General features: G+C 43.4%; 1 protein-coding gene across 1 annotated transcript in view; it reads left to right on the plus strand.

Annotated features, from left to right (window-relative positions):
• lemd3 (LEM domain containing 3) overlaps window positions 1-17,301 on the plus strand; it is a 48,950-nt gene that overhangs the window by 17,970 nt on the left and 13,679 nt on the right. Inside the window, exons 2-6 of the mRNA XM_055650789.1 lie at window positions 1,267-1,298; window positions 2,803-2,869; window positions 10,922-10,998; window positions 15,404-15,483; window positions 15,589-15,734. Of these exons, the coding sequence (XP_055506764.1) occupies window positions 1,267-1,298; window positions 2,803-2,869; window positions 10,922-10,998; window positions 15,404-15,483; window positions 15,589-15,734 (402 nt within the window). The remainder of the gene's footprint in view (window positions 1-1,266; window positions 1,299-2,802; window positions 2,870-10,921; window positions 10,999-15,403; window positions 15,484-15,588; window positions 15,735-17,301) is intronic.

Consider the following 17,301-nt stretch of genomic DNA (forward strand, 5'->3'; position numbering starts at 1 on the left):
GTGTCTCGACCCGAAATTTAACCCTTCTCCTCACTCCAGAGATGCTGCCTGTCCCGCTGAGTTTCTCCAGCTTTTTGTGTCTATCTTCGGTTCATACCAGCATCTGCAGTTCCTTTCTATATAATATAGTGCAACATTTCCACTATAGTCACTGCACCCACCATTTGTCGCATCTTCCCATCTCAATCCCTTACCGCCTTCCTCAGACTGCTCCATCTACAACTCTTTGGTTCTCATCCCTTGCCACCCAAACTACCCAACCCCAGATACTTTCCCTGGAACTGCAGGAGGTGTAACAGCTGTCCCTATACTTCTTCCCTTTCCTCTATTCAGGGATCCCAGCAATCCTTCCAAGTGAGGCAGAGGTTCACATGCACTTTGCCTATCCTCATCTACTTACTCATGTGGCCTCCTGTACATCCTGTACTACTGTTCCCCATGTGGCCTCTTGTACATTGTCGAAGCCAAGTGTAGACTCGGCGACCGTTTCACTGGATCTACTGGGTTGCTAACTATTTTCACTCCCCTTCCCATTTGGGCTGCCTCCATTGCTAGCGTGAGGCCGCAAGCAAACTCGAGGAACCGCACCTTGGATATGAACATTGAATTCTCTAATTTTAGGTAACCTCTCTCAGCGGAACCCCCCCCCCCCCCCCCCCTCTTTCATTCCCCCCCCTTCTCCCCTCTGTGCCCCACCTGGACTCCCACCTACATCTCGCCTCTACTCACCCACACCCCCTCACCTCCTACCCTGGGCTTTACAATCTGCAATCTTGAAAAGCTGCATAATACCTTCCTTATCTCTGGACTTTGTTCCAACCATCTATCAAACATCGCCCCCCGACTATGTTGACCTATTACCTCCCACGCTTTGTCATGCCTCTCTCTTTTTCCACCTTTTTCTTCTCCCTTCCCCTTCATCTCCCTCCCCCACCTACAATCAGTTTCAAGGGTCTCAACCCGAAATGTCACCTTGTCCATGTTCTTCAGGGATGCTGCCTTACTCCAGCATTGTCCCCTTTTGGGCGATGCTGCGCCTAGGGAAGCACAGGAAAACGGCATTCCTCCAAAATTAATGCCTCCCAACCCTCCCCGACTACTCCTTAAAAGTCAGAAAAACAGTACAAATCAACCTTGATCATAAATATTTGTATAATTAGTTTGAGGTATAAAAATTGCAGTTTGTAGTTCTGAAAAATGTTTTGATTTGTAAAGTATTTGCCAATTCTTTGTCCATGCCCTATAATTATTATTTTTCCCTTACAGTCAAACATCAAACATTCAAAATAGATGAGAAGGTGAGTACTACTTATATTTATGAATCCAGGAGCCACAATACATTTTTTTAGTCATGTAAAGTAATGGAAGTAAATTTAAAAATAATTGTTTTTTCTCCAGGATGCTGAGCATCTCCAACATTCACGGTGTTTGGGAAAGCAAAGTATTTGTCCTGTGACATATTTAAATTAACAGTTTTAAGCTGCTGAGTAGATGATCTTAAATTATATTTTGTAGGGAAATCAATATACAGTTTGTTGTCGAGACGGCTTCTGACCAATGATGGCTTGTATAGAGTACGATGGGAATTATTAATTGAAATATTATTTTAATGTTTAGAAAAAAAGCAGTGCCTGCTTAAATAAAAAAATTAAAATTAAAAAAAATTGTTTGTAGGATTGGTATTTCTGTTCTTCCAAATTGAATCTGTTGGAGATGGGACATTATTAGGTTGCATCATACAAAGAACAAATCACAGTATAAAAGGTTTCTCCCCCCCCCCCCCCCTCTTTCTATCATTCTCCCTGTCTCCTTAATGTATTACTACAGGGACACAAATTGCATGTCATTCTTTTAGCTGTGGCCCAGTAGCACTTTCGGCATGAAAAAATAGATGGTTGTCAGTTGAAGTCTCAATGTAGAGACTGGAGTACAAATGACTAGGTTGTCATTCTGATCACTGGAGCAGTGCTTCATAGTGGGATGTTCTATGTATATTGGATGATAATTAAGGCCCTCATCCACTGCACGTGAATGATGACCCGAAACGTCACCCATTCCTTCTCTCCAGAGATGCTGCCTATCCGGCTGAGTTACTCCAGCATTTTGTACTTATTCCCATTTATCCTTTCGTTTGGAAGTGCGGTTGGTTTCTCTGCCCAATTCAGTAATCGGAACCACAGAAAACAGATAATCAATTGATTGAAAGATATAGCATGGAAATGGGCTCTTCGGCCCATGTAGTCCACACTGACTATCGTTCACATGAGTTCTATGCTATCCAGCAGAAGCTCATGTGGTCACAGCGAGAGCCTGCAAACTCCACACTGAGGTCAGGATCAAATCCAGATCTCTAGCACTGAAGCAACAGCTCTATTAATTGCACCACTGTTATAACTGAAAAGTGCTATGGAACCTGCAGGATATAAAAAAGTTATAAATGCAGGTCCTTTAAAAAAAACTTTAATAGTTTAATATGAATTTTATGTTCATACTGGGGAATTGCTTTTTCCCAGTATAATCAAGTGTAATAGCTTTTGCTTGTCCATATTATTTTGAAATGGTACTTCCCATAATTATTTATCTTTATTAAATGCTAAGCATAAATTATTGCAGATATAAATATTAAGAGGAGGATAAATAAATATAAACTTAAATTCTGACTGCAGAATACAGATATCTGAAACAATGTTTTTCCTCTATCCTAAATTTCTGTAGAAAACCTTGATGTGATGTGGTTGCATTTATTTTGCCAACTACAGATGGTGACAGAAGATGATAATTGTTGTATTGTATTTCATTTAGGTTGAAGAGGGAAAGATCATTTTGATTATTCTTCATAAATTACACAGTCACCTGGCAAAAATAGCAGGTGAGATCTTGTTTTCAAACTTTTATTTGAATCAGTTGATGCACAGACTGTGGATACAATGGTCTATTTTTGCCTACAGTTGACCAACCAGCTAGACTTCCAAGTACAATACACGTGTGGAGAACTAATGAAATTGGTATTTGTTTTTGTTTCAAAGCTATTACTTGAAATTATAGTTTGGACTTAATGGGAGAAGATTTGGTGTTATATGATGCTTGATGGCAATGTTTTGTTATACAGGATCTTTGAGAGTTCTTCAAAAGCTTGTTTATTTAGGGTAACGTGTATATTTGTAAATATTCTTGTACCGTAGATTTTTACAGCACTGCTACACACCAAAAATGTTAAATCACCTTTCCCATTATACTTCAGTATATGACCACATCTTAGTTTTCACTGATTAATCTGATTTGAAATCAGTGCCAAGAAAATGCTGAAAAAATTAAAATTTACATTTCAAGGTAATATTTCTGTATATTGTGCAGTAGAAGGGAACTAAGTTGATTATAACATCCTCAGTGTGCCACAAATTGCAATTAACCCCCCCCCCACCATATTCTTATCCCCCATCCGCAGGGCTCCCATTTCCCTTCTACTTCCACCTCTCTCCTCTCCCTGTTCCATTCACCTACATCCCTCCCTGCCACTTCATAGTTCACTTACCTTCTTTCCTTGTCTGACATTTCTTTTGCCTTCTGTTCACCTCTAGCCTTTGTCACCTATCCACCCATCTGCCGATTAGACCTTTAGTATAAGCATATAGATAAGGTCCTTTTCCATCTGCTTAAATTGTGCTGCTGTGGAATTGTGTAGTATGTTAAGACCACCTTGGGAATAGGACAGTGAATTAACCAGCAGGCAGTCAGAAGATCAAGATCATGCCTGCAAGACTGGAGAGATTCGCAGCACATTGGCCATTCTATCTGCCTTTTTAATCTCCTAGATTGGGACCATTGTAATTAGTGAGTGCAGTTAATTCTGTTTCTCCCTACATGTGCTGTTTCATAGAACAGAGGGTACAGTACAGGAACAAGCTCTTCGGCCCCCAATGTCTATGCTGAATGATGCCAAGATAAGATAACCTCATCGGCATGCACATGATCCATATCCCTCCATTCCCTGCATGTGCCTATTTAAAAGCCTCTTAAATGTCACTATCATATTTGCCTCCACCACCACCTCTGCCACCATGTTACACTGTGTAAATAAAAAGCTGCCCTCGCAACTCTTTTATGCTCTGCCCCTCTTGCATTACAGCTATATCCTCTAGTCTGACATTTCCATCATGTGAAAAGGGTTCTGATGATCTATATATGTGTCTACATGCTTATATTAAAAAAAATAATGTATTTCTATCAGTTCTCCCCTAAAACTTAGGCATTCCAGAGAAAGTAATCCAAGTTTGTCCAACCTCCCCTTGTAGCTAATACCACCAATTATATTGTAGTAAACCTCCTGCACCGTCTCCAAAGTCTCCACATCCTTCCAGTAATGTGGCAACTGGAACTGTATGCAATATTCCAAATAGGACCGAGCCAAAGTCTTGTAAAGTTGCATCATGGCTTCTTGACCAATGAAGGGAAGCAGCCATACACTTTTCCAGTACATCTACTTCTGTTGATATTTTCAGTAAGCTATGAAGCTAGACTCCAAGATCCTTCTGCACATCAATGCTGTTTGGTGTCTTGCCATCATTTGTATACTTAAGGGCCTGTCCCACTTGGGCAAAATTTGCGCGTCACGCAGGTGGCACGCAAAGATTTTGTGAATCGCAAAATCTTGGGGCGCCGCGCGTCACTGCCTACGCCACCACGACGCACCATGCGCGTGTAATGCACGCCATGCGAGTGTCACGTGCGCGTCACGCATAAATGACGTTGCGTTGTGACGCATAAATGATGTTGCGTAAATGACGCGCAAATACCGCCCAAGTGGGACGGGCCCTTTACCCCTTGCCTTCATCCATCTAAAGTGTAAAGGGCCTGTCCCACTTGCCGATTTTTTTTTTTCCGCCAACTTCCGGCGTCATATCAGTGTCGCCCTAAAATGTTCAACATTTCAAAATCCGGCGGCGACAAAAAAAATGTTACGACACTTGGAAAAACACCACGCGTCATGTCATCACACCGCAAATTTTTCGGTGACCTGATACGTCAGTCAATGATGCCGGTAGTTGTCGATAAAATCACCAAGTGGGACAGGCCCTTAACACTTCACACTTACTCGGATTAAATTCCATCTGCCATTTCTCCGCCCATTTCTGTGTGGATCTGTATCCCTTCCTTTGGCAACCCTTCTCACTGTGCACAACTCCAGCCATCTTGGTGTCGTATGTAAACTTACTTACCCATCTATATAACCAATTCGTTTATATTTACTCAAATTAGGTCCCAGAACTGATCCCTGGTCAAAGAATAACAACTGCTTCTACGAGTAAGCCATTTCCCAATCCATTCGACTGAGTCTTAATCTTCTAGATCAGTTTGCCATGGGGACTAAATACTCATTTAGTACCTCGCCTCCAACTCACGATTGCGAGTGCAAATTCTCTCCTGTATCCTTGAGTGGTCCTACCTCTCCCTGGTTACCCTCATGTTTTTAATATACATATAAATATTCTTGGGGGTTTCTTTAATCTGAGACATGTCAGGGCCTCTTTTGACCTTTCTATTTGCCCACTTGATTTTCTTTCCTACTTGCTTTGCATTCCTCAAAAGCCATGTCTGATTTTATCTTCTTAACCTTTACATATGCTTCCTTTTTCTTTTTGACCAAACTTACAACCCTTTGGTCGTCCAAGGTTCCCTTGCTTAACAATCCTTATTCCTTTTCCTTACTAGAAGATGCTTGAACTTTGATCAACTGACCTTTAAACGACTCCCATATGTCAGGTGCAGACCTGCCCAATAACAATTAGCAAGTTCGGTATTCGGAAAAACGCAAGGAATCATGGGATTTTTCAAAGGTCATTCGAGAATTTAAAAAAGCGAACAGGGTGCCTGGTAGCGGGCGAGAGTGGGATGTAACAGCTAGAGAGAGGGGATAGAAGCGAGTGGGAGACGGGGAAAGACAGTGAGAGGTGGGGGAAGAGAGGTTTCAGTTAAGGGACTGTCCCACTTTCATGACCTTTTTTACTCGTGGACATTTTTCATCATGCTAGAAAAACGCCCTGACCTACTTGATGCCATCAGTACCGACGACGAGCATCACAGCCTGCTATGACCTTGTGACGACCATGCTGCGAGTAATGGTCAAGGGCAAACTTGGCAGAGGTCGTGAATTAGGTCGTGAAAGTGGGACAGGCCCTTAAGACAGACAACCACTGGCTCTTTTCTTTTAGGAGAGTCGACAAAATGTCCTCAATCGAGAGAATGCAACTTCAGAGCCCCCTTGTTTCTACCGCGCTGGAGATTTCTGTGGGCACAAGGAACAAATGACCTAATGTTTGCATTGAGTGAACTGAGTGTTCTTACCGTTCTCGTCGTACACCGGCGTTTTGTGAAGGTGGTCGGAACCCAGGATCGAGGAGTTGGCACCCGACAGGTGAACGGCCCGTGATAGCTGGTGCCTCTCCGCTCGCTGCTGGAAAAACTGACACCTCTACTCCCCGGGTGGGGCGCTGCCTCCTCGACCCCGCTGCTCGATTAGGATTCCAGAGCATCACCGATGCCTCACATCAGCTCCTGATCCCCCGCCGCCTGTCTGGATAATGTGACCGATGTTGGTTGAGCTGAAGCTGGGATCCAACCACTCTCACTAAACGGCAGTGTAGGACAACGCCGTTAAGAACACTCAGTTCACTCAACGCAAACTTTGGGTCATTTGTTCCTTGCGCCTGTGGAAATCCCTGCTCCCATGCATCCCAACCATGGCGCAAAAGTCTAATGTGTAGGAAGTCTGAAGGAAGGTCTTCTGTACAGATGGGAGTGTCGGCCCAGGCCCGTAGGCAGCCTGGAGGGGAGGCGCCGGCCTCAGCTCGACTATGCCTGTCCCTCCAGTGCCCCGCCGGCGACCCCCTCTTCCGCGGCCCGGGGTCGTCCTCGGACGGGACACTCAGAAGGAGTGGGAGGAAGAGGGGGGGAAGAAGAGTGGAGATTGGGGGAAGGGAAGAAGCGGCTCAGGCGCTCGACACCGCTGCAAGTTGTTCTGTTGCTGTAGTTCCCTTAAAGGGCCTGTTCCACTTTGTGATTTTTTTCTTTTTCCAAAAACTGCGGAGCGTCAGTGACGGTTTTAAAGGGCGTCAGTCACTGAAGCTCCGCAGTCGCTGAAAGAAATCGAAAAGTGGGACAGGCCCTTTATGGGAACAACAGCAACAGAACAATTTGCAGCGGTGTCGAGCGCCTGAGCCACTTCTTTCCTTCTTCCCTCCCCCCCCCCCCCCCCTCTTCCTCCCTTCTCCCCCGCTCCACTCTTCTTCCCCTTCTCCACTCCCTTCACATCCCCTTCTCCCCTCTCCCTCCCTTCTCCAACCCTCCTCCCACAACACTTTCCCTGACGCCCCCCATTTGTGGACCCAGCCTGACGACCAGCGATCCCCGCACACTATCCCATACACGCTATGGACAATTTATAATAACCTTTGAGGTGCAGGAGGTAACCCTAACCCTAACTCCAGGTTGATAGGCTTGGTATTTATAAATTGTCCCGAGCGTGTGGGATAGTGTGCGGGGGATCGCTAGTCGCTGTGGACTCGATGGGCCGAAGGGCACTGTATCTCTGAACTAAATGTGGCACAGGGGCCCCAGGGGTTTGATTCGAACCCCTAATATTCTGCATGGGAACTGAACTGTTGGTCCCAAGTTGTCCCAGAGGCAGATCTGTCTTCCAATGGTCTCTCCAAACCCCCAGAGGCAGTGGGCTTTTCAACTGGGTACAGGCAATGTTGTCAATGTACCAGTGCCACCCACCTGCTCCAGCCACTGAGTCTAAAAACCCACCACCCATTTTGAGGTGGGGGGTGTTGTTCCCAAAGTCTGCATTTATCCCATAGTCAATGTTACTAAAACAGATGATGTGGAGTAGACTTTGTGCAGTACTATTAGTGGGATCTAGCTGTCACAGGCTGGGTCCACAAATGGGGGGCGTCGGGGAAAGTGGGGGGGGGGTGGTTGGAAAATGGGAGCAGGGAGGGAGAGGAGGAGAAGGGGGTGTGAGGAGAGAGGGGGGGGGGTAGTGGAGAAGAGTGGAGCAGGGGGGAGGGGGGGGAGAAGGGTAGCGGGGGGAAGGGAGAAGGAGGGATGGGGTGGGAGGGGGGTGGAGAGGAGAGTTCAGTCTACACTCACTGAATCCATCTCTGTGAAAAATTAGAGACCGTGATTTGGAAGCAGACCAATACATAATAAAACTGAACGATTCAGGCATCTTTTCATTTGCACAATTGATTTTATTGTATTAATTTTAATATATTAATATTTAAAATCCATGCATTGAAGGAAGAATATTTTACAGCCCATCTGTGGTCTCTAACCCCAAACCTAACCCTAACCGGGAGTCACTCGCAGGACAGCATATGTCAGCGTGTGACAGGGCGACCCTGGATTTTGAACATTCCAAAATCCGGGGGCGACAGGGAAACACCGCGCATCACTATATGCGTCACGACCCGACCACGTCGTGACAACCTCTTTTCAGGCTGTAGCAGAAAATGTCGCCCAAGTGGGACAGGCCCTTAAATCCCTCACCCTACAGGAGGGGGAGGGAAACTGTAAAGCCACCTGCCCCGCGTTTGGTCCATATCCCTCCAACCCTGTCCTATCCATGAACCTATCTCTGTCCCTGGCTTTCTATCTGCCTCTGTCCATCTCTGCTCTGCCTCTGCTCTTTCTGTCTCTGTGTCTCTGTCTCTCGCTTGCCAGTCTTCCCCCACTTTTTCATCAGAAACCCACCCTGAAATTTGGACATTGAAGCTCCCCCTAATGCTCCAGTGTAGTGCCAAGTAACAGCCATGTTGCTGAAAGGGTTGTTGTGATACATGATGATGTTCCTGAAGTCCCACACCAGAAGAGCTATCCACCATCTGCACTCTCCTTGACCTCGTCCTTACCAAACCGACAAGTTCAGCTGAGGCTGAAGTAGCTGAGGACCACCATCAGAAATTCTCTCCAGGACGACCGACCAGGTGATGGACCTCTTCGTGCTGCATGCCAGTAACATCAAGGACTTTGATCCCCGGCCAGCCATCAGCTTGTGGCATGCAGGAGGGATGAGGGCAAGGAGGCCTGACACGGGAGAAGATCCAGCTGCAGCATCTGCCTCTGGACCTCACCCTGACAGTGACCAGTCTGATGAGGAGGATGCTTTGCTCAAGAGCGACTTGGATGACAATTAAAGTGACTTTTAGATGTATTTGAACAGCTCTGTCTTTACTTTGCTTTTCAGGAGATGGTTTAAATATCAAGCAGAAAAGTTACACAAGTTCTCACAAATATAATTAAATTTGATATCCATTTAAAGTTGATATTCCCCCCCCCCCCCCAAAAAAAATTAATATTTAAATAAATTACCACTTCCGCTATTTTTATTGCCCTTCTGGGCAATCTCACTTGCCAAGTTCCATGATTGATTCAATATAGTCACCTACTTCCATGACTCATCTTCATAGTGGGCACAGAGTAAAAGAGGTACTATGTACATTCAAAAGTATGGTATAGGTCTGGTCAGGTAATAATAACAATACAGTAACAAGAATGTTACAAGGAAAAGAAAATCAAAGCACACTTCCATTCTCTTTATTTATTTTAAATTACAAAATCCTAGAGCAGAAGGGATATATTATGTGTCTATTATTGAAGATTCAAGATGAAAAGACCCATGCTATGGCCATGTCATGATAATTTTCAGTCATTCACAGGAAACATGCTTGCATCAATCTGTGGTGTGCATGGTTAAGCATATTCGTTACCATGGTCCTGGATTTATTGACACAGGTTGATCATACGCTGAATAATCCAACCACATTTTTGTTTGGAAGTGGAAAGAAATAATATAAATTGCATTCATTGCAACGTGTAGAAAGAGTTGAGACACTATTATAATTTTACTGCATGTCATTGTGGTATATATCATGTATTGATTGGTGAATATGTTTAGTTTGTGACTTTATTTGAAGCAGAAATAATATGTGAATGCGTCATTGACCATAATTCCGACTGGTAACTACGCACTTTGTCCGAGCACATTATCGCACGTGTCAGGCAAGCCGAATGAAATGACCACCTAAACTGTCATTCAGCATCCTAAAAAGCTGCCTAGGTTGCCCGACTGGCAACAGCGAAAAAAAGTTAAGTGAGAGCCCTGTAATGAGAAATCATACAATTTAATATTAAATTGTGATGTAACTAGAGCTCGTGCTGATACACTTTTGGCAAGTTACATTTGCTTCAGCATGTAAGATTCAGATTCAGATTCAATTTTAATTGTCATTGTCAGTGTACAGTACAGAGACAACGAAATGCATTAAGACAACGAAATTACTCAAATATGTAACATATTTGAGTAATTCATGTTATCTGTTTATGAAACATGTTTCAAATACATTTAGCTTGGCATTTGAGATTGATGCCACGCAGGCCCAGATATAACCAAGCAAGTTTGCAGATAGTGTCTGGGTGCACATTTGGTAAAATAGATACCATTTGCTTGTTGAGTTCATTTGTCAATTTGGAACAAGGGAGTTTGTTGCAGACTTGGTTTGCCATCTTGCAAATAAATGTGACATTTATACAGGATCATTTGAAAATAAAGCTGCAAATTCGATTGGAATAACATGCAACAGAGTGAAATATGGTGCAATTGTTAGTAAAGGATTTTAAATGTCACCAATCAAATATATGCCTGGCCTGATATGGATGACCAGAAGGCCAAGCTTGCTACTCTTGTGTTTCTGTTCTTGAAGTCTACAGATATAATGAACATTTGACAGCATGATGTTAAAATCTGTGTGCTCCAAAAGGGTGCTTCAAAATTTGAGTATTTTTAATCACTTATGCATTAATTTTAAGAAGGTTCTTTATCATCATAATTGTTTTGGTGATATTCTTTCTCTAATTCTAGGAGACTATGACTGTGGCGACCATGTTCATTATAAAAACAGAAGTCTTTCTGTCCAAGATGCTGCTGAATATGTAACGGTAAGTTATCTCAAGCTTTGTTTAGCATTTATAAACTGCGTTAACTAGTTTCCACCTATAAAATGTTTCATATTTCTACAGACAAGAGACTGCAGATGCTGAGATCTGGAGCAATCAAAAACTGCTGGATGAATGCAGAGGGTCAAATAGCATCTGTGGAGTCAAAGGAGTAGTTAACATTTCAGGTTGTGACCCTGCATCAGGAGTCGCTCCATGTGATTTGGATCTTGAAGCAGGGCCTCGACCCGAAATCTCAAGCTTCCCTTTGCTGTACAATTGCTACTTAACCTGCTGAGTTCCTCCAGCAGTTTTTTTTTGTTTTGTTTTTTGCTTCATATTTCTAGACTGGTAGTGGGGAAGATGCTCGAGTTGATTATTAATAGACAATAGGTGCAGGGGTAGGCCATTCGGTCCTTCAAGCCAGCACCGCCATTCAACGTGATCATGGCTGATCATCCACAATCAGTACCCCGTTCCTGCCTTCTCCCCATATCCCCTGACTCCGCTATCTTTAAGAGCCCTATCTAGCTCTCTTGAAAGTATCCAGAGAACCGTCCTCTACGCCCTCTGAGGCAGAGAATTCCACAGACTCACCACTCTCTGTGAGAAAAACTATTTCCTCATCTCCGTTCTAAATGGCTTACCCCTTATTCTTAAGTTGTGGCCCCTGGTTCTGGACTCCCCCAACATCGGGAACATGTTTCCTGCCTCTAGTGTGTCTAAACCCTTAATAATCTTGTATGTTTCAATAAGATCCCATCTTATCCTTCTAAATTCCAGAGTATGCAAGCCCAACTGCTCCATTCTCTCAGCATATGACAGCCCCGCCTTCCCGGGAATTAACCCTGTGAACCTATTCCCTCTCTCCAGAAATGCTGCCTGTCCCGCTGAGTTACTCCAGCATTTGTGTCTACCATCCAGAATCAGTGTCCCGTTCCAGCTTTCTCCCCATATCCCTTGATTCCGTTAGACCTATGAGCTATATCTAACTCTTTTGAATACATCCAGTGAATTTCCTCCACTGCCTTCTGTGGCAGAGAATTCCAGATTCACAACTCTCTAGCTGAAAATGTTTTCTCTCATCTCAGTCCTAAATGGTCTACCCCTTATCCTTAAACTGTGACCCCCCTGGTTCTTGACGTCCCCAACATGGGGAACATTTTTCCTGCATCTAGCCTGTCCAATCCTGTAAGAATTGTATATGTTTCTATAAGATCCTGACATCCTTCTGAATTCCAATGAATATATGCCCAGTCGATCCATTCTTACATCATATGTCTGTCCCACCAACCCTGGAATTAACCTGATGAACCTAAGCTGCACTCCCTCAATAGCAAGAATGTCCTTCCTCAAATTTGGAGACCAAAACCACACGCAATACTCCAGGTGTGGTCCCACTAGGGCCCTGTACAACTGCAGAAGGACCTCTTTGCTCCAATACTCACTACCTCTTGTTATGAAAGCCAACACGCTTTCTTCACTGCCTGCTGTACCTGCATACTTACTTTCGTTCACCGATGAACAATGACCCCCATATCCAGTTGTACTTCCCCCTTTCCCAACTTGACACCATTTAGATAATAATCTTCCTTCCTGTTTTTGCTACCAAAGTGGATAACCTCACAATTATCCACATTAAACTGCATCTGCCATGTATCTGCCCACTCACCCAACCTATCCAATTCACCCTGCATACTCATACCATCCTCCTCACAGTTCACACTGCCACCCATCTTTGTGTCATCTGCAAATTTGCTTATGGTACGTATTCCCTTCATCTAAATGATTATATATATATATATATATATTGTAAATAGCTGCGGTCCCAATACCGAGCATTGCGGTACCCCATTTGTCACTGCCTGCCATTCTGAAAGGGTTCCGTTAATCCCTACTCTTTGTTTCCTGCCTGCCAACCAATTTTCTATCTGTCAGCACTCTACCCTCAATACCATGTGCTCTAATTTTGCCCAAATGGGTAACATTTATCAAATGTTTTCTGAAAGTCCAGGTACACTACATCCACCGGCTCTCCCTTGTCCATTTTCCTAATTACATTCTCAAAAAAATTGCAGAAGATTAGTTGAGCATGATTTCCCCTTCGCAAATCCATGCTGACTCTGACTGATCCTGTTACTGCTATCCAAATGTGCCACTATTTCATCTTTTATGGTTGAATCCAGCATCTTCCCCACCACCGATGTCAGGCTAACTGGTCTATAATTCCCTGTTTTCTCTCTCTCGCCTTTCTTAAAAAGTGGGATAACATTAGCTACCCTCCAATCCGCAGGAACTGATCCTAAATCTATGGAACATTGGAAAATGATCACCAATGCGTCCATGATGTCTAGAGCCACTTCCTTAAGTATCCTGGGAAGCAGACCATCGGGCCCTGGGGATTTATCAGCCTTCAGCCCCATCAGTCTACCCAACACCATTTCCTGCCTAATGTGGATTTCCTTCAGTTCCTCTGTCACCCCAGATCCTCTGGCCACTAGTACATCAGGAAGATTGTCCTCCTTAGTGAAGATGGATCCTAAGTACCTTTACAACTCATCTGCCATTTTTTTGTTCCCCATAATAAATTCGCCCTTTTCAATCTTCAAGGATAGCTTACCTTCATACCTCATCTTTTCTCCCCGCATTGCCTTTTTAGTAATCTTCTGGTACACTTTAAACTTTAGCCAATCCTCTGGATTCCCGCTCATCTTTGCTATGCTATACCTACCCTACCCCCCCCCCCCCCCCACACACTATTTAGATGTAATAGCAGCGCATTTGGAAAGCAGCATGCATTTATGAAGGGGAAATCATGCTTGGCTGATCTTCTGGATTTTTTTGAGAATGTAACGAGTAGAACGGATAAGCGAGAGCCAGTGGATGTGGTTTCAGTGGATGAACTTTCAAAAAGCCCTTGACAAGGTCCCACACAAGAGATTAGTGTGCAAATTTAGAGCACATGGTATTGGGGGTAGGGTATTGACATGGATAGAGAACTGGTTGGCAGACAGGAAACAAAGAGTAGGAATTAACGGGTAGTTTTCAGAATGGCAGGCAGTGGCTAGTAATCCCAGTTATTTACAATATATATATATTAAAGATTTAGACGAAGGAATTAAATGTAACATCTCCAAGTTTGCAGATAACCCAAAACTGGGTGGCAGTGTCAGCTGCGAGGAGGATGCCATGAGGCTGCTATGTAGACTTGGATAAGGTTAGGTGAGTGGACAGATGCATGGCAGACACAGTATAATGTAGATAAATGTGAGGTTATCCACTTTTGTGGCAAGAACAAGAAGGCAGGTTATTATCTGAATGGTGTCAGATTAGGAAAAGGGGAGGTGCAACGAGACCTAGATGTCCTGGTACATCAGTCACTGAAAATATACATGCAGGTACAGCAGGCAGTGAAGAAAGCTAATGGCATGTTGGTCTTCATAGCGAGAGGATTTGAGTATAGGAGCAAAGAGGTCCTACTGCAGTTGAACAGGGCCCTGGTGAGACCACATCTGGAGTATTGTGTGCAGTTTTGGTCTCGAAATTTGAAAAAGGATATTCTTGCTATTGAGGGAGTGCAGCGTAGGTTCATCGCGTTAATTCCAGGGTTGGTGGGACAGACATATGATGTAAGAATGGATTGACTGGGCATATATTCATTGGAATTCAGAAGGATGTCAGGATCTTATAGAAACATATACAATTCTTACAGGATTGGACAGGCTAGATGCAGGAAAAATGTTCCCCATGTTGGGGAAGTCAAGAACCAGGGGGTCACAGTTTAAGGATAAGGGGTAGACCATTTAGGACTGAGATGAGGGAAAACATTTTCAGCTAGAGAGTTGTGAATCTGGAATTCTCTGCCACAGAAGGCAGTGGAGGCAATTCACTGGATGTATTCAAAAGAGAGTTAGATATAGCTCATAGGTCTAACGGAATCGAGGGATATGGGGAGAAAGCTGGAACGGGATACTGATTCTGGATGGTAGACACAAATGCTGGAGTAACTCAGCGGGACAGGCAGCATTTCTGGAGAGAGGGAATGGGTGACGTTTTGGGTCGAGACCCTTCTTCAGACTGATGTTGGAGTGGGCGGCACAGAAATAGAATATAGTCAGACACAGTGAGACTGGTGGAAGAACTGGGAATGGGAGGGGATGGAATGAAGGAAAGCAAGGGCTATTTGAAGTTGGAGAAGGCAATGTTCATACCATTGAGATGTAAACTACCCAAGCGAAATATGACCTCCAATTTGTGCTTGGCTTCACTCTGACAATGAACAGAAAGGTCAGATTGGGAATAAGAGAGTTGGAGAATTGGGTTTTCGGTGTTTTCCTCAAGTTAGTTAGGCTATGTTTGATTTGAAGAGCTTAATTTCTGAATTCTTGTTTATCATTGATTTATACAGGTTCTTGATCCCAATCATGAAGATAAATTTAATGGATCACTCCAGTGGATTTTACAAAGTGCAGATGACTTGGGCATAAAGTGAGTGAGTTTGTTCTCAGAAGGTGGATTTTTAAGCCGATGTCAATGCAAAGTACATCAGAGCAACTGGACCTGTAATAATTAGTTACTGTCTTTAATGCATAGGTTGCTTGGCAATGACTCGGATGTAGAGGTAAATGATGTGAGTGAAGTTCTGTACCTGGAATCTACCCATCCACAGATGTCTTTCATTTGCCGCTTCCGACGAGCATTTTTAACTGTACTCCACAGAATGTTCTTATTCCTTGTTGGTGAGTTTCACATTTATACTTTATCCATTGAGTAGAATGCACAAAAACTCAACTTTTAAAATACCAAGACTTATAGAATAACATAATCTAATATTAGAAGTTACCTACCTGATGCCCATAAAATAATATACATCTAATATTAGAAGTTGCCTACCTGATATTCTTTTTTAAAAAAAAAAGCATTTTAAAATCACTTAATTTCCTTTTAATACTGGACGTGTTTAAACTACCTTGAGCAAATTACAGAAGCAATCATCATTTATTGCTGCCATGTGTACTGATTTTTCCCCCCCCCCCCCCCCCCCCCCCCCCCCCCCCCCCCCCCCCACCATTTCCTCCCTCCAGTCCATAGCCTGCAGAGGTGGATTATCATGTTTTTGCAAACTTCTGTGATCAGTTAACATGATATAGAAATCAATGCCTGCTCTCGCTATCCTCATGGCCCTCCAGTGTTCCCATTTGCTCCAATTTTTTTAAGTTTATCTTTTTAATTATATTGTTATTGGCCCTTGGCAAGAGAGTTGCTCTTGTATTTTTAATTTCTGAAACTCTTCCATTTTCACTTCTGCAAGTAGAGGACTTCAAAACTTAACTGGGATAATTTTGGAGAAACTCAGCGGCTGAGGCAGCATCTATGGAGCGAAGGAAATAGGCAACGTTTCCTTCGCTCCATAGATGCTGCCTCAGCCGCTGAGTTTCCCCAGCATTTTTGTCTACCTTCGATTTTCCAGCATCTGCAGTTCCTTCTTAAAACAACTGAGATAAATTCTCTTTACTTTCCACCATCCTATTCCTATCCTGTCGAGTTTATTACAATAGCAGATAAGTGTCAAACCTATTGGACATCGCGAGTAGAACCTGTTTGGGAAGAATGGAACATGGAAATATTTTCAATATTTGAGTTATAAATGAACTGCAAATATTTGCCAGGAAGGAAATAATTTCCTGTGCCCTCTTTTTCACCCCCTTCCCCACAAACCCTATTTCCACAATTTCATCCTCTACCCTCCAACTGCACTCAAATTATTCCAGTTTTGTTGACAGCCATTGAAGCATATCCCCGTTGAGAGAGACAAGGAACGTTCCATTGAATTGTCACTTAAATATTGAAAAATGAATTGTACATTTGCATATTGGTTAAATATTTTGGCTTTCAAATCTTTCTAATCATTGATATTGTAAAAAGAGAATAATGAAATAGCAAAGTAGTTTTTCTTTTTTAAAGTCCAAAAGCCCAACCCAAGAATCTTGTTCCCAAGCCTGGAATTCATGAGGAGCAGGAGCCTGCTCTGCCATTTAATAGAATCACAGCTGATCTGACTGTAGACTCAACTTCACATTCTTGCCTACCCATGGTAACTTTCACTCGCCTTGTTTATTCACAATCTACCTGTGTTTAAAAATACTCAAGGACTAAGATGTTTAAGACGGAACTGTAGATGCTGGAAAATCAAAGGTAGACAAAAATGCTGGAGAAACTCAGCGGGTGAGGCAGCATCTATGGAGCGAAGGATGCTATCAGATTGAAGAAGGGTTTCGCTCCGAAACTTTGCCTATTTCCTTCACT

This window comes from Leucoraja erinacea, chromosome 19, assembly GCF_028641065.1.
Source record: "Leucoraja erinacea ecotype New England chromosome 19, Leri_hhj_1, whole genome shotgun sequence".
NCBI lineage: Eukaryota > Metazoa > Chordata > Chondrichthyes > Rajiformes > Rajidae > Leucoraja > Leucoraja erinaceus.